The 25612-nt window shown below is 37.6% G+C and overlaps 1 protein-coding gene across 8 annotated transcripts in view; it reads left to right on the forward strand.

Moving 5' to 3' along the window:
* SLC4A4 (solute carrier family 4 member 4) overlaps positions 1 to 25612 on the forward strand; it is a 401810-nt gene that overhangs the window by 178783 nt on the left and 197415 nt on the right. For 6 of the 8 annotated variants that reach the window (XM_074228425.1, XM_074228424.1, XM_074228430.1 and 3 more), the window contains 2 exons: positions 6618 to 6778; positions 21509 to 21688. In XM_074228425.1, the coding sequence (XP_074084526.1) occupies positions 6618 to 6778; positions 21509 to 21688 (341 nt within the window). The remainder of the gene's footprint in view (positions 1 to 6617; positions 6779 to 21508; positions 21689 to 25612) is intronic. The other 2 variants (XM_074228423.1, XM_074228427.1) reach the window with 1 other exon arrangement.

Here is a 25612-nt window from a genome sequence, read left to right on the forward strand (position 1 = left end):
AGAGAAGCCCCAGTGAGAGAGAGCTTGAAGATAATTGGAGAACGCCGAGGGCCAGGAAGAGAGAGACCTTATCCAGTGAAGATCCTTGGCATGACTACCAGCTTCTTCATCTGATTCTCACTGGGTACTGGTTTTAACAAAGTATATCAGTTTGAAGTTTTCACACCAGCCTTGGCTGCCCTTCAAAATCTATCTCCCTCCCACTACCATTTTTTACCTTCTATAGCCTCTTGCATTCTTCAGGGGGTTGGGGGTGGTGGTGGTGTTTTTGTGTGAGCATGTACAGATATGTATGTGTAGAGTCTAAAAGACCTGAGTTCAAATCAGCTTCAAACACTCATTAGCTGTATGACCCTGGACAAATCAGTTAACTCTTTTTGCTTCAGCTTTCTTATGGGGTAATCACAGAACCTACCTCTTAGGGTTGTGAGAATCAAATGAGGTAATAATTATAAAGCTGTGGCATAGTGCCTGGAAGATAGTGGGCACTATATTAAAGTTAGCTATTCTTCTTCCTTCTTCCTTTCTTCCTTTCTTCTTCTCCTCCTTCTCCTTCTCCTTCTCCTTCTCCTTCTCCTTCTCCTTCTCCTTCTCCTTCTCCTTCTCCTTCTCCTTCTCCTTCTTCTCCTTCTCCTTCTCCTTCTCCTTCTCCTTCTCCTTCTCCTTCTCCTTCTCCGTCTCCGTCTTCGTCTTCTTCTTCGTCTTTGTCTTTGTCTTCATCTTCTTTCTTCTTCAGAATTGGGGAAATTTCCTCCAAACAATACAGGTTGGTACCCTCTCTCCAATTTATTTAGGAAAATGTCTAGGGTCTTCTGAAATCAAGGATTTGACCAAATTCATAGAGCCATTCTGTATCAGTGGGGAATTTTGAACCTAGATCTTTTTAGCTTAAAGGTCAGCTCTCTATCCACAACACCATGCAGCCTTCTTATATATAAAGTCTATCCAAAAGAAAAACAGTGAATAATCCATAAAGGGTATATTTATTTAGCAAAGGATGGGAGCAACTATTTTTAAAAACTGAAATAACACCACAAAGAGGGAAAATAGATGCAACAAAATAGATTTGCAAATCAAATTCTATTTCTTTCCCCTAAGGCTTTCCCACACATGGATGACAGGTAGCAGAATAGTTAGTAGTCAGTGAAACTGAGAGAAGTTTTAGCCACTGCACCATGTTCTCTCCCCCAAGCAGGCCCACTGCCCTCTATTATTATTCCCTAGAATAAAAGAACTTTGAATCATATTCTTTACCTAAAATATAACATTAAGAAAATTGCTCTCAAAAGCACCACTGAATCACTGTATTTTTTAAAAAGATGTCTTTTGTGTGATCTCTGAGACAATAAAATGTGGTGCCAGGCAAGGATAAACCCATTTGATATTTATGGGTATGAAATCATTATGATTTCAAAAGCATTTGAAAAAAATCTAAAGAATCTAAGACTAACTCAAGGAATCAATTACTAAAGATGAGAAAATTAAGTCAAACTGTATTTGTTTGTTTTTTCTTTTTATGGTTTTAATACCAACAATTCTGAAATGTACAATTCAGATGCTGATTTCCTTCCTCTGTTGCATTATTTCCCTGATTTTTTTCTGGCTAAGAAAAATAATGATGAATGTCATAATCTCTGTGATTTAATGATAATTCTTTCAAAAAATAATCATAATATTGGATCAACTCCTTGTATCTGTCCTCCAAATGCCATTTTTAGTTTTTCAAGAAGAGAGTAGGGATTTAAATACTGGAATTCATTCTGACTTGTGTAATTTATACTTGTGTAATTTAGTAAAAAGCAACTGATATAAAGGAATCTTTGACACAAAAAATCTTTTTTTTTCTTATCTTCCAGTTCAGGGGTTCTTATCCAGAGGTCTGTGAACTTGGAATTTTCAGTATGTCGATTAATGTATTTTAATATCATTGACTTCCTTTGTAATCCTATGCATTTAAAAAAGATTCTTCTGAGAAGGAATCATAGACTTTACCAGAACTTACTGGTATTTATATTATACTTTAAATTTTCAAAATACTTCCCCACAACAAGGACTGAGTAGTTTGATCTGTCCCAATGGGGACCCAATTGCCTCTTCAGATGGATGACACAATTCCTTTCTTACACCCTGGTTTTCTTTCTTTTCTTTTTTCCTCCTTTCATTTTCTTTCTCCTTTCCTTTCCTTTCTCCATTCCTTCTTCCTCTCTTCTCCTTTTGGTAAAGCAAATGGGATGCAGAAAATGGTTAAGAACCTCTGTACCAGATAATTCATTACAGCTAGTCTTGTAAAGTAGAAAAAGCAATGAAGTTGGGAATCAGTCAACCTAAAAGCGTTTATTAAACACCTCATTTGTGCTAGGCAGAGGATTAATCACTGGTGATTATGAAGAAAGGCAAAAGTCAGTTTTTGTTCTTAAGATGCTCACAATCTGGTGGAAAATAGAATCCTGTCTCTGATCCTTACAGGCTATGTGACCATGAACAAGGGAATCAGTTTCTTTGTTTGCAAAATTCTTTATACCTATTATTTCATTTGATCCTCAGAATATCCCTCTGAGGTAGGTAGGGACTGTTATTAATTATCTTGCCTTATAGCTGAAGAAATTGAAGGTTAGAGAAAATAAGGGACTTGCTTAGGGACAGTTAGCTAAATATTTGGGGCAGAATTTATACCTAAGTCATCTCCTTCACTCTCCATCCACATCTCCATCTTGCTTCTTATAGAAGGGATCTATATGATAATGACCATCTTAATAGGGTCAGCTTAGTGCCATCTTTGGTGGTTTTCCAAGAGAGGTGGTTAATGTGGATACTCCTTGTTCATTATGAAAAGGGTTCTGATTAGTTAGTATAAATTTCAGTTTAAAATGTGTCCTTAATTATGTTTATCACTGAGATTTTAAAGAAGAATCCTTATTTTGATTTCCAGTTATTGTTCTAATAGTTATTAGCTTGGGGAGAGGGGTGGGTGCTGGGCAATGGGACTAGTGTCTTAGGCGGAGCTGTCTCTGATCTCTGACCTTTGTCCTTGTGGGCCAGCTAGTTAGGTGAGTGTTTAGGGGTTTTTTCCTAGGAAAACATTTTTCAATCATTAAACTGCTTGGTGAAGAATGTAGAAAAACAGGATTTTTCTTCCTTAATCTCTTCTTGTGCTTTATAGAAGACTTGGAGTGAGAGAAGAGGAGGTTTTTGTTAGGGCCATGGTGAATGAGAAGATGCCACAGAGTGTCCCATGTAGATATTGGTGCATGTCCTCAGTTCTTCTTTTCATTCTCTTGTTGTATTGCCATACATTGCCAAAAGGTTATCAAATATTCCCAGTCTGAGAAGGCATATGCCACAAAAGAAAAGAAATTAGAACTTCTGCTGTAAGCAGAATTGCAAGAGATTTAGATTGCAGTGTTCATGCTTAAACTGTTGTTTAGAAATCCATTTTTCTTACTGCAAACCTCTAGCTCTGTGAGCTTAAGTACATTTTTGTAGACATGGAGAAAAAAGTCCTCAGTTGGACTTCTGGAAATATCACCTACTTTATGGTCCAATTAACCTGGTCTGCTTGCTGTTCCCTACTGGTGACATGCCATTTCCCTCTTCTGATTGACCCCATGCCTATCCTTCCCACTGCTCACCTCTACATCATAGCCTCCCTGGCAGGTACTAGCTTCCATAGGGTGAGGCCATTCTTAGTTCCCCCACCTGCTTGGTTCTCCCCCTCCAAGTTCTCTTCCTTCTAAAATATATGTCTCTTGGGGTACCTACTTATTTCTATATTGACTTTGCCATTAGAGCTCTGGGAGGGCAGGCTTGTGTTTGCCTATATTATTTTTTAAAACTCCAGTTCTTTGCACAATGCTTTGCCCCTAATTGATGCATGTTGATTGAAAATCAGGGGGAAAAGATTCAACAGGGGAACAATAGTGATAGAGTTAAAGTTAGAAAGACCTGAGTTTAAAATCCCCACTTAGATACTTATTAGATTTATGGGATTAGACAGGTCACTTCATTTCTCTGAGCCTCATCTATAAAATGGAACAATAATAACATTTAAAGGATAGGGGTATTTTGAGGATCAAATGAGAATATATGTATATCTATCAATTTTCATTTGAATACATGATGAATATTATGTATTTACATACATATTTAAGCACTATATAAATATTAACTTATGTGAAATATTAATTTCATTTGAGTACATTATAAATGATCAATATTATCTAGATTCTCATATATGTATTTATATATAAATTAATATATAATATGAATTCTCATTTGAATACATTATAAATGACCAATATATATTCTCATTTGATATATGTATTTATAGACATATATAAGGTGTCATATGTTAACTTACATAATATTAAATGATCACTATTATATATTCTCATTTTTATATATGAATTTATATTTTCATATACATATATGTACTACTAAGTAAATGCTAACTCTTATTAGTATTAAAAGACTTATTTGAATTCCTCAAATCTTCAAGAATTCTTATTTTCATTTTTTCGGGTTTTTTCATTCTACTCTGTGCTGGGTAAGGACCTGAACAACAGAACAAATGAAAGCATAGACTCATGAAGTCCTGAAGAATAGAAATGAATATTTTTTAAAAATCAAAATTTTAAAAAATCAAAAAATCAAAGCTTTAAATCACTGTTCTCCAACCTCCATATGCCCCTTACTCCTCTTTCTAAACTTTTTTAGTGATTTCATCAGCTTTCATAGACTTAATTAATCATGCAGATGACTAACAGATCCATAAATTCAGCCCCCACAAGAGTCTTCTTTAAGCTGAAATCACACATCACAAATTACCTATTGGACATTTTAAACTAGATGTACTGGAACAAACTCAAATATCCCCAAAGAACTCCCTTTTTTTCTCTCTACAATCTCCCCCTTGTCCAAATTTCCCTAATTCTTTTGATGGAACCACTATTATTCCGGTCTTCCCCAATGATAACCTAAGTGCTGTTCCTGATTTCATCTCTCTTTGTCCCATGTATTCAGCCAGTTGCTACGTCCAAGTCATCTCTCAGATCTCATCTCTTCTTTCCACTCCCTCAATTACCACCTTAATTCAGTCTCTCATCACCTCTTCCCTAGATTATTGAGACAACATATAATGGATTCCTCTGCCTCAGTCCATCCTATGAACTGCTGTCAAAATAATTTTCCTTATAGCCTAAATCTAACTATACCATTCCCCTACTTCATCTACTCCACTGACCCCTTTGACTTCTAGAATAAAATATAAATAAGCTAACTTGTTAGGCTTTTAAAATAATTCACTAATTGACCTCAACCTATTTTTATGAATTTCTTGTGCAACATTATATCCCCAATTTTGCTCTATAATCTAAACTGGCCTCTTCTCTATTCTTCAAATGTTCTCCCTCATCTTTGTGCCTTTGCATTGGACCTCTGCTAAATAATGAATTCATTCTTCAACTCGGATATCCAGAATTCCTCGAGCTCTTCAAAATACAGTTTATCACTTTTTTACAGAAACTTCTCCTGAAGCTCCCAAGATATTAGTGCCTCTCCTCTTAAGCTATCTCATTTTTAATCGCTTTGAATGTGTTCTATTTACATTTCTTTTTTACATACTTCCATATATTCTTATTATCTGTCCCATTAGTTTATAAGCTACCCATGGGTAAGGAGCATTTCATTCACTCTTTTTGTATCCCTGACTCCTAGTACAATGAATGATACACAGTAACCATTCAATATTCATTATAGATATAGATATAGATATAGATATAGATATATATAGATATCCAAAATTGGGTGAACACATCCCACTGGACACCATCAGCTTTTCATCCACATGACTTTTGTGCCTTAGTAAACACTCTATATGAGCCACTGTGACAGAAAAAAAGTCTCATGGGCCCTCAATGTTAGTACTTTCTATCTCTGAGCTTAGTTGGGTTGATCAATAGAGGGCAGAAATACATTCTGTTGATGCACCTGGCCTTGGATGCACTTCTGGTTTGAATGGTAGAGCTTCTAAGGGAATGCCTCTGTCCATAATAGAGCCCTTAAAAAGGACATTAAGAGGAAGCAGCCTTCTGAAAGGATCATTAACTTGCTTATGAAGATAAACATGAATTTTGTGTTTCTCTAGGGTGTACCCAATTTTTACCTTACATAAAATTTCTCTCTGAAGTCAAAGTTGAATTCCCATTTCAATAAAAGTTGTCCAAGCATGTTGCAGGTGGCTAGTATGAAAGTATAGGTATGAAGCATAAGAATTCCTGTATTTAACGTCTGAATGTTATAATAATTAAGTTCCATAACTAAGGTCCTTAAATAATTTTATAGTGGAATAATGTCTTATAGAAAGCAAGAGAATTTTTTCTCTCCTCGTTTTTGCCTTTATTTTGTTCCAGCTTGTGACAAAAATAGAAAAAGGTTATTTTGAATAATATCAGTTTTATTCCTTTGTCCATTCTCCTTCCTATTAAATTACTTGAATAATAAGAAAAGTACTTAAAAGTCTTTATTGGTAGATATTTTGCCGGTGCTCAGGTTTGGAAGGGAGCCGCCTGTGTAGGGCAGCCACAATCTTCATTTCTCTTCACTCATCTGCTTTCTCCTAGGTGGATCAAGTTTGAAGAGAAAGTGGAACAGGGTGGAGAGAGATGGAGCAAACCTCATGTGGCCACACTGTCCTTGCACAGTTTATTTGAACTGAGGACATGCATGGAGAAAGGATCAATAATGCTGGACCGGGAAGCTTCTTCCCTCCCTCAATTGGTGGGTAAGTATTATCCCTTGGTGACCTTTTTTTCTTCTACCATGCTTGAGTGATTGACTTCCAGTGAAAATATAACTGAACATATTCTGAGGGCCTCTTTTTGCCTTGATTAGAATGATAATGGGTTAGAAGCCTGGCATTCTAGACCAGCAGTGGAACATGGGTGCCGTTCATCTCACCTGGTTTCATGAGAATACATCAGAGACAACTTAATAGTGCTATGTGAGGTTTGATGAAGAAGGACATCATGGAAAATTAATGAAGAAGGCAGCATTTGAAATGGGTTTTAAACATGGGAGAGGGAATTGGGGGGGGGCATCCAGGGATAGCTCTCCTAGAAGCAGTTGGAGATGTGGGTCTGGACAAGGCCACACTGCATCTGAACCAAATTCTCTTCTCTAACCTCTATGATCTCTAGATCTGGGTAACTAACTTTACCATCCAAAGCAGAATGCTTTTGGTTTTTACATTGAACCTAATCTGCCTCCTATACATCTTCAGCCATTTCTCTCAATTCTTTTCCCCAAGGTCAGACAGAACCTTGGCAGCCATTGTGTACTTTCCACATGATACACCTTTTTAAGGGTTGAACACAATCCTTGTCTCTCCCCATCCCAACCCCCATGAATGTATGTATAGCTATAAGACAATAATTCCATTATCTTGGGTGATAATACAGCATAATTCTACTTGGTTGAAAGAATTTTTTCTTTTTGACAAAACCGGCGAGGCTGTAAATTAAAAACTGATATGTGGAACAGTGTGGGTTATTGTTTTAAGGACTGGTAGGAAGAGTGAGAGAGAATGAAGAATAGAGGAAATGAGCACTTTTGGAGTGACTTTTATCCACCCAAACCTGTCAGGAGGGGGTGAATTTCAGAAAGGCTCTTTCATTAGGAAAAAGGCTTGAGGTTTGGCTGCAGTACTCCAATGCCAGAAATCATGACCCTGAGAAATCCTGAAACAGTGAAGAAGGAAGGGAGCTGTTGCCTTAAGGCCTATTCATGAGCTCCTTTTCTTGGGAGTAAACTCAGTGCGTATCCTTCAGACATGTAACTCTAGGCTGAATCTGAAACCCATATTCTTCATCATGACCCTGTTCCTACCCATGATTCTAAAGAAACATCTTTGGCTCTGGACTAACACATGAATATCCCCATTTATCACAAGAATACAAGGGGGGAGAGAGAGAGAGAGAGAGAGAGAGAGAGAGAGAGAGAGAGAGAGAGAGAAGAACCAAGGGCTCTGCAAAGTATTTGACAAAATCTCTCACGCTACTTTTTGTGGAGAAGATGCAGAGGAGTAGATGAGTTAATAATACAGTTAGTGGATTTGGAACTGGAAAAATGGGTAGATTCAAAGAACAGTCACTAAAGGTTTGGTGTTAACTTGCAAAGATCTCTGGGATCTGCCAAGGGGCCTGTGATAACAGTTCTATCAACAGCTTGAATATAGGCATACGTGATAAATGTTTCAGTTCTACCAATGACACTGAAAAGCTGGAGATGACAGTTAACATGTAGGAAGATATAGTCAGGATTTTAGAAGATATTAATAGACTAGATTATTGGACTGAATCTAAGGAAATAAAATTTAAAAGGGGAAAAATAATTTGTTAAGTCCTTACTTTGTGTGAGGCATTTTACAAATATTGTTTCATTTGATGCTAACAACAGCCCTATGGATGGGTGCTGTTATTTCCTTATTTTACAGATGAGGAACCTAAGACAGACAAAGACTTTCCCAAGGTCTAACAAAATAAGTATTTGAGGTTGAATTTGAACTTAGGCTTTCTTGATTTCCAGATCCAGTACTCTATTTACTATGCCATGTTAAGTGCTAGAATATTGGGCTGAACCTAATGAGATGAGACTTAAAAGACATAGATGTAGTCATATACTATAATTGTTTTCAAAAAACAACTTTGCAAGTAGAAGATGAAAGAGGAATGGCTAGATAGCAATTGACTCCCCCTCCTCCTAAACCAAATAAGAGAGTTTTTATGGGTATAAACTTGATATGAATCAATAGAATGATAAGATGATCAATAAAGCTATAGAGTATATAGGCAGTATATCTAGATTGAGGGAGGTGATATTTCTCTCTTGTCAGATCAAATTTAGAGGTAGGTTTTAGACTTCCAGTGAATAAGGAAATGCGAAAGGTTCTTAGAGACTACCACCTTTCCCTTTAACACATCAGTAATATCCCCAAAAAAATACTTCAGAGAAAGCCAAAGAGAAGGAATAATCTATACCTCCTTTCAGTCCCGGACTGCACAAGAGGATTGCTAGAAGCTTGAACAAGTATTCTGAGCTGAAACAAAATAGGGAGGAGGAAGCCAACAGTGAGCTGGGACCTAAAATAGATGGATCTTTGGAGTGGCAGTGGGCAGTCAGTCCTTCAGGTCATGGCACAGGGAGGGTGGATTGGACAATTTCCAAGAGGTCTAAGTCCAGTGAACTGGCAGTGAACAATAAAGCCACAACTGAAGAAAGGGCCAACATGGTGCATGGGCACCTATGTGCTGGGTGGCCACCAGGAAGCTGAAGGCCAGCACTTTTGGTGGTATAGCACTTGAGCAGTCCACTTTGGAATCACTGTGAAGGGCAGGGTTAGTACATCCCCAGGACCTATGGACCCTCCAAGAGCTCTCAATCCATTACTATTGCTGTGGTCACCAAAAGAGAGCAGAACCTTTGGGTAGTCCCAGTACTGACCTGCTAGTTTTGCAGGAGGTCTATACCCAGCAAAACCTGCATAATCGGTGAGACCAATCAGGACCTCTGTTGGGGACAGAGATCGTTCCTAGTTGGAGATGGTGCAAGGTAAAGGTGAGAGAGGCAGGGAAGAGTTTTAGAGTTAGCATGGGGTTATTAGATGACAGACCAAGACACAAGGATTTTACACCAAGGACATGTTAGACTCCTATTTAGAACCATAGAGGCTTTGTCATCCAGATCATAGAGGGGGACAGGACCAAAATAGGACTGCCCAGCCTGTTCAAGAGTGCAATAGGAAGCTGTGTCTGGCTCTAGCACACAATTCCGATAAAAAAACTGAAGCAAAAGATATAAATAAACAGAAGAAAATGCCAAGCACAATGAAGAAATGCTGTGGGTTAAGAAAAGCTCAAGAAAAAAAACAGGAGAAGATCATAATTACACAATTATAAACAATTCCTCAGAAGATAAAAAAGAATGGCTTGGCCATGAGAACTCCAAGAGTGTTTGGGAGAAAATAAACTAGAGCTAAAAAATTAAATTAGAATTAAAATTAGAGCTTTGGGAGGAAAATGGACAGAGAATAAAAAGCTTAGAACAGAAAGTGGAAATCCTTACCAAATTAGGGGAATCCCCTGAAAAATAAAAGGAACAATCAGATTTCTAGAGGGTCATGAAACAACAAGAAATACTAGAACAAAATTAGATTGTTGTACAAGTAGAAGATGCAAGGAATCTTATCAGAGGCACCGCTTTAATGCTATGTATGTCTTGGTTCAGGTTTGGTGTTGAGGTTGGTGGGGTACTTGTAGGTTGTCAAACATTTAAAATTTAATGAGTTTTACTTTGTTCTAACACAACAAAGATATGCAGCCAGGTTAAAATGACACTGAACATCTTTGGAGGCAGTTCCTCTGATCTCTGTATAAAAATACATCTAGTCATCAGACATAGTAAAGGTATTTGTGTGGATTTCAAAAAATCTATCAAATTAAAGGGGCCTAGACTCCATATAATTGAGACATTTTATGTCCTTTCATGATCTGGGACATTCAAGTCTCTAGGATAGCTTTGTGCTAGACCTCCTCCATATTATTGGGTTTGGTGGTCTGGGTGAGGTGGAAAAGAAAAAGGTGTCTTAGAATATGGCACTAATCAGGTCCCAGAAGCAGCTTTGTCTTCCTTAAGGTGGAAATTGTTAATAGGAAGAAAGAAATTATGGAAACATTTATCTTATAACAAATCTATTATCAAAGCAACTGATCTAGAAAAACATAAAAAAATCATTTAAAAATCAATGGCTTCCTCAAAACTGCAATCAAACAACAAAAAACAACCTGGTTGTCATATTTCCAGACATTATAAAAGAATATTTCTTTAGATCTATTAGAATTAGAGAACAAAATGAAAATAAAGAATCCATTAGTCATCTTCTGAAAGTAACCTCAAACTGCAAATACTGGGAAAATCAGAGGCAAAATCTGCAGCTTCTAGTCTAATGAAACATATTGCAAGCATTGAGGAAGATTTCATGAACCAAAAAACCAATTAGGATCATGCAAGACTGTACTCCAACTGTCATGGAAGAGAGAAAACACTGGAATAAATTCCAAAAGGCAAAGAGATTACAAATAATAATAACTTATCTTCAATGTCTAAGAATGATTGGCATGGAAAAATACCAATAGAAAACAATAGAAGACTTTACTGAGATATTCAGACATTCCTAAGGAAAATATTAGAACTGAAGAGAAATTTTGAAATACAAACAGGAGTCAAGAAAAACATAACGTTAAGAGTAAAGTAGGGCAAAAATAAAGCTTGAATGTGGATCCATTCTTTTAAATTCATTTTAAGAGGAGGAAAAAGAAGTAGGGGAAATGAAGTTAATGGAGAGAAATTACTATTTTTAGATAATCGGAGTATTTGAAAAAAGGTGTAGAAATATGAAGATAAAGGTGGCAGAGTTGGATATCACATGAACCTTACTCTTATCTAAATCAAACAAAGGAGAATTGAACACCTTCAGAGTTTGGTATAGAAATGCCTTAAATTCAAGTGATATTAAGGACTTTGAGGTGGTGAGGGGGAATTTAAAAGGCAGGGAAGAAACAGGGAGAAAATAATTATATGTCAAACTAACATCAAATTTGAGGGTCAGGGTGTAGAGATTTTTTTTAAAAAAGAGAGGAAATCATAGGTTAGGGTCTGAGTTTAGTGAAGAGAGAGGAGGATCAGAGGGGTAGAAATTGGACATTTCAATTATAGATTCCTAGGGCTGAGCAGATTGCTTTTATTTTTCCACCTCTTTTTTTTTTGTAAAGAAAGGATGGAAAAAAGAGGAAAAAGTACAAGAGGATAACATAGAAAGAAATACAGAAATACAATCATATTTGTGAATATGATGAACTCACCTACAAAATGGAAGAGGATAGAGGAATGGATCAGAAAATAGAATCCAGTGTTACATTGTTTACAAGAAATATATTTGACATTGGATGTTTTCCAACAAAATCACCAGTGAAGCATTTTCATTAATGAATATTCATAGTGAAAGAGAGGATTTCTGTCTGGTAAGAGAGATTGGATGAGATGATCTCAAAAATCCTTCCCTTCTCTGATTTTCATATGTGATTTTTTTTGGTGGGGGAGGACTGGCCTATGTTACTCTGAAGAGAATGTTTTAAAATAGATAATGGCCTTTTGTGAATCTGTTCTTAGAATCCATGCAGTGGCATGACCATGAAGAGGAAGTCACATTATGAATGGTTCTTTAATATAGTCTTCCTGAGTTGAGCCATGTACTGAAACTCTTATATCAAATAGTTGTAGAGTGAGACTATATTATACAGCCAAATGGAAATGGACAAGATCTTTGTGTTCTCAGCTTTACTTGCCATCATATTTTCTCATGAAAATTATTTCTCCAACCTCCAAATATTTATTTTAAAAATAGACATCATCCTAAAATGAATTCTCCCTCACTGATATATCTGTCCTGTAGCTCTAGGCCCAAATAGTAATCCAACATAGACTGGCACTGATAATGAAGATGAACAAGATTGATTGAATCATGTAGCATGCCAGAAATGAATAGAATATAAAGAATGAGGAGAGGAGACTATTTGCAGAGACAGAACTGCTTTTAGGAAATGAAACTGATTGTAAAAGAAATAATCCTAAAAACAACACTTTTTTTCAGAACTGAAAATTAATCAAAGGCTATCAAAACTGAATTTCATTGATTTTGAGCCTGAGCAGTTGGGAGAATAGTAGCAATCAAATTGGAGAGATTTTCAGGAGGAACAGATATTTCTGTGGGGGGAAATAAAACAAGTTCAATTTTGGACACATGAGGTCTCCAGGGCCAATTTGGCATTCAGATAGAGATATTTAGCAAGCTAATAAAGAGGAGTATTTGGGGGGTCAGGATTAGCACCAAGTCCAGCACATTTATAACAAAGAAAGGAGACAGAGAGACAAAGAATCAGTAGGGAGCAGGGCAGAGGAAGTTAAAGGAGGATTAAGAGAGATGTGGTCAAATGTTGCAAAAAGATCAATGGAAATGGAGACTGAGAAAAAGGGCCATTAGATTGGAAAGTGATAGGTCATTAGAGACTCTTAAAAGAAGAATTTTAATGGAGTCAGAAACTAGATGGAATGGACCTAAGTGTGTGAGTGGTAATAAAGCAGTGAATAAAGGCTATAGGTGGAAAGTGATAGGTCATTAGTGACTCTTAAAAGAGGAATTTTAATGGAGCCAGAAACTAGATGGAATGGACCTAAATGTAAGTAATAATGAAATAATAAATATAGGCTACAGGTGGGAGGAATAGATTTGGAGTTAAGAAGTCCCAAGTTCAAATTCTGCTTCAATCAGTTACTATTTATATGACTTGTGACAAAATCGCTTTGTTTCTCAGAGCCTCAATTGTTTTATTTGTAAAATGAGAATAAAAATAGCCCCTTCTTCATGTAGTTATATGGATCAAATAAGATTTCACATATTTACTTATATATTCACACATACACACATAGGTGTATTATATATGATATCCACCTAATATTGAAAATGTTATATGCATATATTTGACACAAAATACTATGTAAACATTGACTGTCATTATTGTTATGAAAGAAGCATTAATTAGGCACTTATGATGTGGCACTTATATGCTACTAAGCCCCAAGACCCCAAATACAAATATGAAGATAACTCCTATCCTAATAACCTCATATTCAAAAAGAGGAGGACAGGAACATGTAGAAGTGAAATTTCCAGGAAGGAGCATTTTGGTTTGGAAAGCCACAGAGCTGGTGAGTGGAGTCATATGGAAGCAGATTGACACCCCCTTTCCATGAGCAGTGTTAGAATCAATTTGATTAGGGTTCTGAAACTGAAAAGTCAGCAATAGAAAGGAAGGTGGACAAAGCACACCATTGTGTGTGTGTTGATATGGTGGAGCCAGTCCTAATTGTGGTAGGCAACTGAGACAATCACGAATCGACTTAGAGAGGGAAGAGAGAGGAGAGTTATAATTTTAAGTCTTCCCATGAAAGAGAAGAGAGCAATAGGAGGAAAGCTTATTAGGAAAGTAGGGTCAAGAAAAAAGGTTTTGTTTTATTTCAAGAATACGGAAAACCCAAATATATATTAGTAGAGGGAAGAAGATGAGAGAGTAAATCATTGATGGAGCAAGGTCTTAAGAGGAGACAGAAGGGGATATCACTGAGGACATACATTTTGGGAATAACCTTACCAAGGATAACTGCCTATTAGCTTCTAAGACTAATGGGGAGGTTACAGAGATACAGAGATAGGTATAGGAAGCTCTACTAATTAATTTTGCAAATTGAGTTATGGTAAGATCCAGAGTTTAACTCTCTCTATGTATGATCAAGGGAAAGCCAAGTCTCAGACTTGGGAGTCACAGTTTCACAGACTATGGTGCCAGGGTATTTGAGAAAACATAGAAATTATGTTGAAGTGCCTTATATAGGGTATAGACATGGACTGAATTAGACTCTGATTTGAATATTGACCTCTTTAAGAAAGGGGGAAAATGACCTGGGAGCTAGTAGAGACCTGTCACAGAGATTTGCCTAGGGTGCTATGTCTGGATAGACCAACTTCCTAATGTAGAAGCATAGAGCTATTATATTTCAGAGTAGAGATACCCCAACATTTCCATCATGGAAACTATACTTATACAGGAATCCCCTGTGATGACTGAGGGGAAGAAGGAGGAACACAAGTAGCATTCCTTACCATTCTACCTAAGAATCTAGAGTTCTGATATATAGAACATGGAACTATTCTCAGGCAAGCACCGGGAAGGCAATTTTATCTGTGCTTGCTCTCCAGATTCTATTGGCCTGTACTTCTCTCTGCCCCATGGTAGTACTTCTCCCTGACCCATGGTAGTACAATTGTATGTATGTGACTAAACCTGGACTTGCCATCTAGTTAGCCTGAATCTACAATAAGCTAAGATATATTTTTTGTCTATGCTGTTTTTCTTTCTTTCTTTCTTTTTTTTTGCAAGGCAATGGGGTCAAGTGGCTTGCCCAAGGCCACACAGCTATGTAATTATTAAGTGTCTGAGGCTGGATTTGAGCTCAGGTACTCCTGACTCCAGGGCCTGTGCTCTATCCACTGCACCACCTATCTGCCCCTATGCTGTTTTTTCAATAGCATAAGTTAATAACAGAGTTTTTATTTCTAAGAACAAAGTGAGTTTCATCAAAGGAGTGAGCTTAGCAAATTCAAGGGATCAATCATTCACCAAGCATTTATTAAGCCTTGTAATAAGGGCTGGGAACATAGACAATCCATGCCCTCAAGGTGTTTATATTCTAATGGAAGAGCAAACATTTATATGTATTGGTAAATAGATACTATACACAGTAGATGGAAATTAACTTTAGAGGACTAGGCAGTAGGAACTGAAGGGTGGGATGGAGAAAAACCTCTGCCAGAGGGAAGTGTTGGTGCAGAATCTTGAAGCCAGGTTGGTCTTTGTCCTTGTTCTGAGAGGACCATGATATCAGGGAAGTGATGCCATGACATGCACATGAATTGGATTCAAGTGAGGGAGAGTTGTGCAAAGTCAACAGCTTCACATTCTCCTCAGGAGCCATCTGGGTCCAGTGGCCAGATGGGAATCAGGACAATTAGAGATGACTTTGGCAATTCTCTTGCATGTCATGGCATCATCTCCTGATGTCATGATTCTCTTAAAGAATGGACAACAACCTATGTGAATAGTCAGAATTGCAATTGGTTAGTTGAGTAGTATACCTTCCTTTCTCCCTTTCTCTTTCTTTCTTTCTCTGTTTATTTGTTTCTTATTTTCCTTTCCCTTTCTTGTGTTGACTGAAAGGAAGTCAGTTGGTCTGAGCCAGAGATGAGAAAAAAAAGCATTCTAGTCATGAGAGACAGTCATTGTAAAAGCCTGAATATTTGAGATGTAGTATTATGTGTGAATAATATCAAATAATCTACTATGACTGGACTACAGAGTTCATAGATGAATATGGTGTCTATTAAGACTAGAAAGATAGTGAGAGACAAGGTTTCAATGGCAGAAGACTTTCTAGTTGATTAAGGAAAGATGGGAGCGAGAGAGAGAGACAGAGAGAGAGAGAGAGAGAGAGAGAGACAGAGAGAGAGAGGGGGGAGAGAGACAGAGAAAGACAGAGACAGAGACACACACACAGACAGACACAGACACAGAGAGAAACAGACACACACAGAGACAGAGAGACAGAGACAGAGAGACAGAGACAGAGACAGAGAGACAAATGTCCAAAATGAGAATGTGATCAATAGTTTCAAAAGCTGAAAAGAAATAAAGCAATATGAGGAGGAGAAAAGATCACCAAATTTGACGATTGAGGTTACTGGTACCTTGGGAGAGAGAGAGAGCCATTTCAGTGAAAAGTTGAGGTTGAAAGCAATGCTGAGGAAACTGAGAATGGAAGAGAGTGAGAAGAAGGGAAACAGAAGCCTGGATTCCTTTTGCAATGATTTTAACTGAGGAGAGATTATTGCTATATAAGGATACTGGAGATGATAGGATATCAAGGAGTTATTGGAGATGATAGGATAATATTGGGTGTAAGCTGTACTAGAAATACATTCATAGAAACATCTTTTCATATTGTTTACAATGATACCAGCTCTCCTTGAGCCAGAACAAAAGTTTGCTATAGTGTGATGGAAGGAACATTGACTCAGTCAGGAGACCTTGACTGGTGTCCCAGCTCTGTAGGAGTTGGGGGTGAGTATAGTCATAGAGACTTGGAGTGGTGGTGGAAGATAGATGAGGGAACTCTCCAGTAACCATAATCTTTTCAGTCGAGTGGGAGGCAATTCATCTGTTGAGAGAGAATTTATCCTGAATTATTCAAATAATTGGTGAGGAGGTATCATAATATTGACCAACCCCACAGGGGTATTGTGAAAAATTTGCATGATTGAGCCTCAGATACAGTGTACCTCAAATTTTATGGAAATGGATTAGATAAACAATAAACAATAAAGACAAACATAAATAAATAGCTTGATTTCCCCCCTCCTCCATATTCCACCCACCACTTCTTTGCTTGGAATTGCCTTTGATAATCGTTGACATCCCAGCAGGCAGAAAAGACAGGGATGGGGAGAAGAATGGAGAGTGGGTTGTATATTTGCTTTAAAAGTAGTATAAAATGCTCTAACTTTTGGTGTTTTAAAGAAAAACAAAAGGGGGGAGTTGCGGGACATGGCAAGCAAAATGTACAACATATTTGCCAGCTGGTGTTACTTCTCACAGATAATTTAAAAAAAATATATGCTAATTATCATCCCCCCCCAAGCTCTACTATTTTATGTTCTGTATTCTGAATCCCAAAGCAGCTAGCATGTGACAGTGGACAAGTAGCTTTTCCTCCCTGAGCTCAACCTTCTTATTTGTAAATGGGAATAATAATTGTCCAACTACCTTCTCCTCCCCACTGAACTGGGTTGCTGTGACAAAGCTGAGTGTGTACAACCTGAGAAGATATCTTCTATTATCTGGATTTGTTGTCCAGAGAATAAACATTAGAAATGAACTTGGTGGTCATTCTTTTGCCTTACTTTTTGTAAACTAGTGGTTGATAACCTTATAGTTGAGGTCAGTTTGAAGATAGAGCTACTCTTTCCCAAAGATATAAGGTATAGGTTTTTAGTGGAGGCTGACTACTAGCTTTTTTAGGGGTGGTTAAATATATATGAGTGATAAGAAATGCTAGACAACTCAAGATCAGTGAGGATTGAGAAAAATCCATAAGACATAGCAATAAAGAGATCACTGGAAACTTTGGAGAGAATGTTTTCACTGAATGGAAAAAATGTGTCTGAATTTAATCTACCTCCCCCTTTCATAATATAATATCTCATTGAAAAGAAAATAATAGTAGATTCCCACCTGTGCTTAGATTTTATATTAATCATATGTAAGGTAAGGGATGGGGGTAGGAAGCATCATATGTCAAACTAGTTACTTGCATGGTTCATATGAAGCTTCCCCAAAGACATGAGTTTGAAAAAATTGAAAGTAAAGACCTGCTGTAATGTCATACCCTTAATTTCTGCTGAAAGATTAGGTAAGGCTACTAGAGCACTTGAAATTGGGATGTTCTGCATTGCAATATGGATGAAGCTGATTGGGTGTCCACATTGAATGGATATCTGACATGATTAAGGTGAGCACCTGAGAGATAGTGTGTTGGAGGAGGATGCTTCTGATTGTCTAAGAAGGATTAACTGGCACAAGTTGAAATTAAATAAGGTCAAAACTTTTGTGCCAATCAGCAGTGGGCTTGGGCATGTGAGTAGCCCCTGCCTTGCTTAACCTAGAGGTGATAGAGAGATTTAGTTTTGAAAAGGAAAGGAAAGGAAAGGGAGAAAAGAGAAGAGGAAGGGAAGGGGGGAGAAGAGGGAGAAGAGGAAGAGGAAGGAGGGAGAAGAGGGGAAGGAGATGAGAGCAGAGGGAAGGGAAAGGAAGAGAAGGGAAGAAGGAAGGGATGGGAATAAAGAAAGAGGGGAAGAAGAAAGAAAGGGAAGGGAATAGAGATAGGAAGAGACAGACAACACTAGAAAGAGACGAACAGACTACCCGATACAGTGGAAAGAACATTACATTTCTAGTTAGAAGACATTAGTTCCAATTCTAATTCTGACAATTTTTACTTGTTTAACCTTTGGCAAGTTATTTAACATCATTTTTATCATCTGTAAAATTGAGAGGAGTTGGGATGAGATGACTAGCATTCCTTCCAGCTCTAAATAAATAATTCTATGTCCCAATTCTGTTGTGTAGAAATCAATTTGTCTGTAGACTCCAAAGAATCTGAGTTGCAAGCAAACTTGGAGTCATCAGTTCAAAATACACTTGAACGGGGCAGCTAGGTGGTGCAGTGTATAGAGCACAGGCCCTGGAGTCAGGAGTACCTGAGCTCAAATCCAACCTCAGACACTTAATAATGACCTAGCTGTGTGGCCTTGGGCAAGCCATTTAACCCCATTGCCTTGCAAAAACCTAAAAAAAAACCCAAACAAAATACACTTTAACAGCTGTCTGCTTTAAAGCACTATAGTATTTGCATTTGGATCACAGTTCTGATACTTAAAAAGTTTGTGAGATCCCAGGTATTACACAGTTGTGTGTGATCTTTGGGAATCAATTGATCAGTGACTCAATCAGCAAATAATTCTTGAATCTCTCTTTGCTAGGCCCTGGAGATACCAAGAAAGGAATAAAATAATGCAGGCCATCAAGTAATTTCGATTCTGTTGAAGGAACAACTTGGACACATACCAATAGATAAGAAAAAATGTGCCAGTAGATGTACGTTGATTTAGAAGAGAAACAATGTCATGAAAACCCAGAGAAAAGAGATTATTCAGTAGGGAGGGGGGTGATCGAGTGTCAAGTGCTAAACAGGTCAAGAAAAAGAGGATTGAGAAAAATCCATAAGACACAGAAATAAAGAGATCACCGGAAACTTTGGAGAGAAAGTTTTCACTGAGTGATGAGCTTGGAAATCAGACTGAAGAGGGTTTAGAGAAGAATGAGAGGAGAGGAAATGAATGAAATGAGTTTAGACAGCTTCTTCAAGGAGTTTGGAGGAGGAAGGAATGAGGGAGATAAGACAATAGCTTGCAGGGATTTTTGAAGATGAAGGAATGTTTGTTGGCAGCAGGGAAGGATTGAGTAGATAGGAAGAGATTGACGATTAGAGAAAAGAATGAGGATGGCTGTTATTGCAATCTGCTGGAGAAGATGAAAAAGGATAGATTCAAAGGGTTGGCCTTGGCAAGGAGAAAATCCATCAAAGCCTGGGATAAAGGAAGGATTGGAAGATAATTTTAGAAGATTATGAAAGAAAGATAAAGGGAATTGCAGGGGTGGGGGCTCATGGCAAAAGTTTCTATTTTCACAGTAAAACTTGAAGTTAGGTCTAGCTGTGTAGACTAGGGGATAGAGTAGTATGGAAGATTTCAGGAGAGAAAAGATTTGGAATGATTGCTATAGGCATTGGGGAAGAGAATTGATTAAGGAGGAGTAAAACAATTACTAGTGGTTTAGGACATAGTAAAGTCAGGGTGTCTTTGTGATATTCACTTTGAAATATCTACTAGGCTGTTCATGATTCAAGTTGGGAGCTCAGAAGAGGGACTAGGATTGGATATAGAAACCATAGAACCATCTATTTAGACATTAACAAGTGAGAAAGGATCCAGAACAAAAGTTGGGTTAAATTCTAAAGTTTGGGGGGAATGGTATCCATTTTTTCTAGTTCCTTCCTATCTCAGGTTAGATTATGACTGCTTTGTTGTATATTATATGCTTAATATATGTGCGGCTTGTCTCCCTTCAGAGGATATATGCTCCTTGAATCAAAGACTTTTTTCATTTTCTATCTTGTATTTCCATGATTAGCATAGCACATGATTTATAGTTGATACTTAATAAATAATTATTGATCAATTGACTGTTCCAGCAAAGGGAACTGAGGAATGGTCAGATAGGTAGGAAGAGAACCAAGAGAGAACAGTTTCACAAACTAGATTCCTAGACAAAAGGGTTAACAGAGGCAAATACTGGAGAAGCAAAAAAAAAAAAAAAGGAAAAAGATTGAGAGATCATTAGATCTGGCCATTAAGAGATTAGTGGGGGCAGCTAAGTGACACAGTGGATAGCACTGTGACCCTGGAGTCAGGAGGACCTGAGTTCAAATCCAATATCAGACATTTAATATTTACTTGGCTGTGTGACCTTGGGCAAGTCACTTAACCCCATTGCCTTGGAAAAAACCCCAAAAAATAAATAATTTTTTTTAAAAAAGAAATTGCTGGTAGTTTTGGAGAATTAAATGAATAGGTTAGAAGCCAGATTGTAGAAGGTTTAGAGGACAATGAAAAGATAATTAGAGATAATGATTAGAGACATTTTTTTCCTACAAGTCTGGTTGAGAAAGGGAAGAGACGTAGAGTGGTAGCTACTAAGGAAAGTAGAGTACAGTAAAGAAAGAATGGAAGCAATAGAAAGGGAGAGAATTGAAGACGAGAAAGGGGGTGAAAATAGGGGCAATCACTAGTGGAAGAGAGGGAACAGATTCAAGGATATTATGTCCTTGGTTTGTCTAAGCAAGAAGAAGATCCACTTCTTTTTCAGAGACTGGAATAAAGGAGGAGAGAAAAGGGAATGATGTTATGAATGGGGGGTATGATATGCTAAGGAGGTAAGAAGAAGGAGCTTGTATCCCATATCTTAGTAAAATGTGAGATAAGCTCCTTAAATGAGATTGAGACAGAGGGTATATGGGAAGTTTGAAGGGAGAAAAGAAGGTTTTGGCATGGGCTCTGTGGAATGGATGACCAATGAGGAAGGAGTAAAAGCATCACCTTAATAGAATAAGGGTCTAATTGAGATTCAATAGCACAAATGTAATTTATTTTTATTTTTTGTTCTTGTAACAGAGATGATTGTGGATAATCAGATCGAGACAGGCCTGTTGAAAGCTGACCTGAAGGATAAGGTGACCTACACTTTGCTCCGGAAGCATCGACATCAAACTAAGAAATCCAATCTCCGATCGCTGGCTGACATTGGGAAGACCGTCTCCAGTGCAAGTAGGATGTTTTCCAACCCTGATAATGGTAATGCAGGGACCAGTTGCTTTTCCTTCTACCACTTTTCTCATTCATTTCTCCATCTGCTCCATCTTTTTCTGTCTTTCCTACCTTTTACTCTGCTCCTTTCTCTCTCTTTCATGGACATCTTATAAAGAAGCTTCCCCTTGCCCCTTGGCCCCTCCACCAGGCAGACTGGAAATATTTCAGCCCTGGCTACTGCAGCCAGTATGTGCCACTATGATTGCCTCCTACAGTTTGTTTCTCTAAGTTGAAAGGTTAGGATGGATGGCAATAGCCCACTGGTGGAACATGTGAATAATATGGAAGACTGGACCAATTTGGAGACTGCTAAGTATGAATAGCAATGTGCTTAAAATATTTTTGAGAGAGTGCTGGACCTGAAGTCAGGAAGACCTGAGTTGAAATCCAGCCTTAGAAACTTATCAGCTGTATGACCCTGGGCAAAGCCTACCTCCATTTTCTCCTCTGTAAAATAGGTTCCCATCCCTCAGGATTGTTCCGAGGATCAAATGATTCATGTAGAACATTGTGAACTTTAAAACATTAACTATGAAAATATCAATGATTATTATAATGATTTGGTGGAATTGTCAGTTCTTGGACATCTTTGAGATAAAAACTGAATTGATGGTTCTTAGAAAACAAAGAAGATGCTTTGATGGAGTGGCCAAATTGGAAGGGACCAAAGAGACTATCAGCTCTGGCCCAAACATGAACAATAATCTCCTGCTGATGAGGCATCCCTGACAAATTGTCATTTTTGAGCCTTTGTTTGAAGATATCCAGGGAGACAGTGGCTATCTCCCAACACAGCCCCCGTCACTTCTGAGTACATTTTCCCTGGTATTAGGCCCCAACTTGCCCCTTTGCCATTTTGTACTCATTGCTTCTGTTCCTTGGGGCCAACTAAAGCGAGATTCCACATGCCTGAAAACCTTTATCATAATGCCCCCAATGCTTCTTCTCTCCAGACCAAATGTCCCTAGTTCCTTTCGCCCCATTCTTTATAGGGGGTGATGCCAAATCCTTTCCACTTTTGATTGCCCTTCTCTGGATGTTCTCCAGCTTATCATTATTCTCCTTAAAATTCTGGACCCCAAACTTTCCTACTCTGATTAGAGAAGATTAAATGCTACTTTTATTTCCTAGGGGCATATACAAATATATACATGTATGTATATAAGCTGTATGTGTATTGTGTGTATGGAGGGGTAATACAACAATATATGTTGGATGTGTGAATTTTTCTATAGCTAATAGAATAGGATCTGTCTTAGCTCTTATCCATTATGAAACACAAAAACATTATGGTTAATATACATATGGTAAAAATAGGGCAAATCCCTTGTTTTGACTTTTTATTTTTTAACCTGTGATGGGGACATATGCAACAAACATATATAACAAACACATACATACATATATATGAATATAGTCCTAAAAGTCTTAGTGCATTTTAAAGCCATCTGCACCAAGACTTTGGAGATACTGGCACCATCAGACAGTGATCTTATCACTTTCGTTTCCATTGCTTTATTATCTTGTGAATTCATCTTGAACTCAAAGTCAATTAAAACTTTGCAGATCTCTTCTTAGATCCCCTCTATGGTAAGGCATTAGTCAAGAAAACTTGCCAGGTTGATATTTTTGGACCCAAGTATGAAATTTTACAATGTCTCTCTTAATTTTATCATGATGGATTCATACTCAATTCATTGCTCAGTGTATCAGCTATCCTTCATTAATTTGTTTCTTCTACACAAGGGATAAGCAAGTCACTTATTCCTTTATCCTGATTATTGGTACAAGCTCATTGGTACAAGAGCAGATCTTTGGGGCACTCACCTGTAGACCTCTGACAATTTGACATTGGAATATGCATTGGAATTGGAATATGAATATGAATTCTTTAGGTTAAGTCATCCAACCAATTCCACCTAAATCTGTCAGTGAACTCTTATGGCCCCATTCCCATCCCTGATTTATCAAAAATAGCATAGATTTTGTTCAAATATCTTGCTCAAATTTAAGTAAATTTTTTATCTTTATCCTACCAGTCAAATAATCCTGTTATAAAACATTATTTGTGACCACCACTTTCTTCACTAACCATGTTTTTTAGTCATTTCTAACTCTTTATGACCCTATTTGAAATTTTCTTGGCAGAGATACTGAAGTGATTTGCCATGTCTTTCTCCAGCTCATTTTACAAATTAAGAAACTTAGGCAAACAGCGATAAGTAACTTACCTAGGATCACACAGCTAGTAACTGTCTGACACTGGATTTGAACTCACTAAAATGAGTCTTCCTGTCCCCAGGTCCAACACTCTATTCATTGTGTCACTTAGCTAGCAATATTGTCACTAACCATACCTTTGGGCCATTACCATTCAAATGACTTCTGTTGGTAGGTCTTCAATTGATCTCTCCCTCCCCTCCCTGAAAGTTACCTAATATTATTCTATGTTCCTTTTTAAAATGAGTCTACTTTTATAGAGTGCTATAAATATAACTGAGTGTGGGTGGTATCAGGGTAGAATTTTGTTTAGTTCAGATCTGGAAAAGAGATAAGGAAGGCAGTAGTCTGTTTATGTCCCGACTACAGGTTAAAAAATAAACCCAAACCCAAAACAAGGGATTTGCCCTTTTTTTACCATATGTGTATTGACCACAATGTTTTTGTGATGTCATCTTTTGTTCAAATGTGTTGTCTAATGGATAAGAGCTGAGATATATGCTATTCCAATAGCTACAGAAAATTCATATTATGGTGGACATGTCCTTGGAGACAGCAGGAGATAGGATGGAGCAGTTTTATCTTAAATATTAAGAGAAATGGCCAAGAGAATAAAAAGCTAATGTCGTTGTGCTCAGCTACATTGACAAAATAACACAAAAGATGAAAATGTGAAGAGGGAGGACTCCGAATTGTAATAAAAACTAAATCCAACCATTTCTGAGGAATTGGCTCTCCTGACTCTCTATTCAGAAAATTGGCTTTCATAAAACTTAGCCAATGGATGGTTGAAAGAGAAGGCACAATGTGATCCATGGTCTTGGAATGTGCTCTACTGTCATTATCTTAGTCTCTCTTAATGTGTTTTTAGGTATAGAATATGATGGAATGCTTACTTTATTATCAGTCAGTCCATAAGCATTTATTAAGCTCCCCTTATTTGCAATACTCTACCAAGCTCTGGTATACAATGAAAGACCTACTCTCAAGGAGCTCATATAATCCTTTGGAAACTGTAGGGTAGTCCATTGGTTAGAACAACTGATGTGAATGGCATCATGGATGACATCACAACTATATTAAGTACAGAAAAAGGTATGAAATTGATATCAAAGTGGCAAAAGTGATTGGATCCATCTTTAAATATCAGCCCTTACATATTCCCTTTGAAGAGACAACTGGCAGTGATTGGATAAAGCACTGAGTCTGGAGTCAGAAAGATCTGAATTCAAATCTGGCCTCAGATATTTATTTACTAGCTATGCGACCCCAGCATGTCACTTTAACCTCTGCCTGACTTAGTTTCCCCAACTATAAAATGGGAAGATCATCATCATCTTCATCATCATCATCATCATCATCAATCATCATCATACTGATTTCCCAGGGTTGTGAGGACCAACTGATATAATATTTGAAAGGTTCTAAGTACAGTCCCAGAGGGGGCAAAGAATTAAAAATGCAGCCATATTGCTACTTTCCCAGGGCAAAAAAATAGTGGTTTGGCAGAGAGGTCCACAAGGTCAGCCACCAATTTGAGCCATGTTTTCAGAAAAGTCTGCCCTAATGACAAGGCTTTGACCCCTGAGTTCTTTGTGTTTGTAGCACCAGCGTGGAGTATTTGAACACCAAATACTGTGAGTAAGGAAAAGGGAAGCTATTCAGTCTCTTATCTTCTCTCCAGATCTT

The sequence above is a fragment of the Macrotis lagotis genome, chromosome 3 (genome assembly GCF_037893015.1).
Source record: "Macrotis lagotis isolate mMagLag1 chromosome 3, bilby.v1.9.chrom.fasta, whole genome shotgun sequence".
NCBI lineage: Eukaryota > Metazoa > Chordata > Mammalia > Peramelemorphia > Peramelidae > Macrotis > Macrotis lagotis.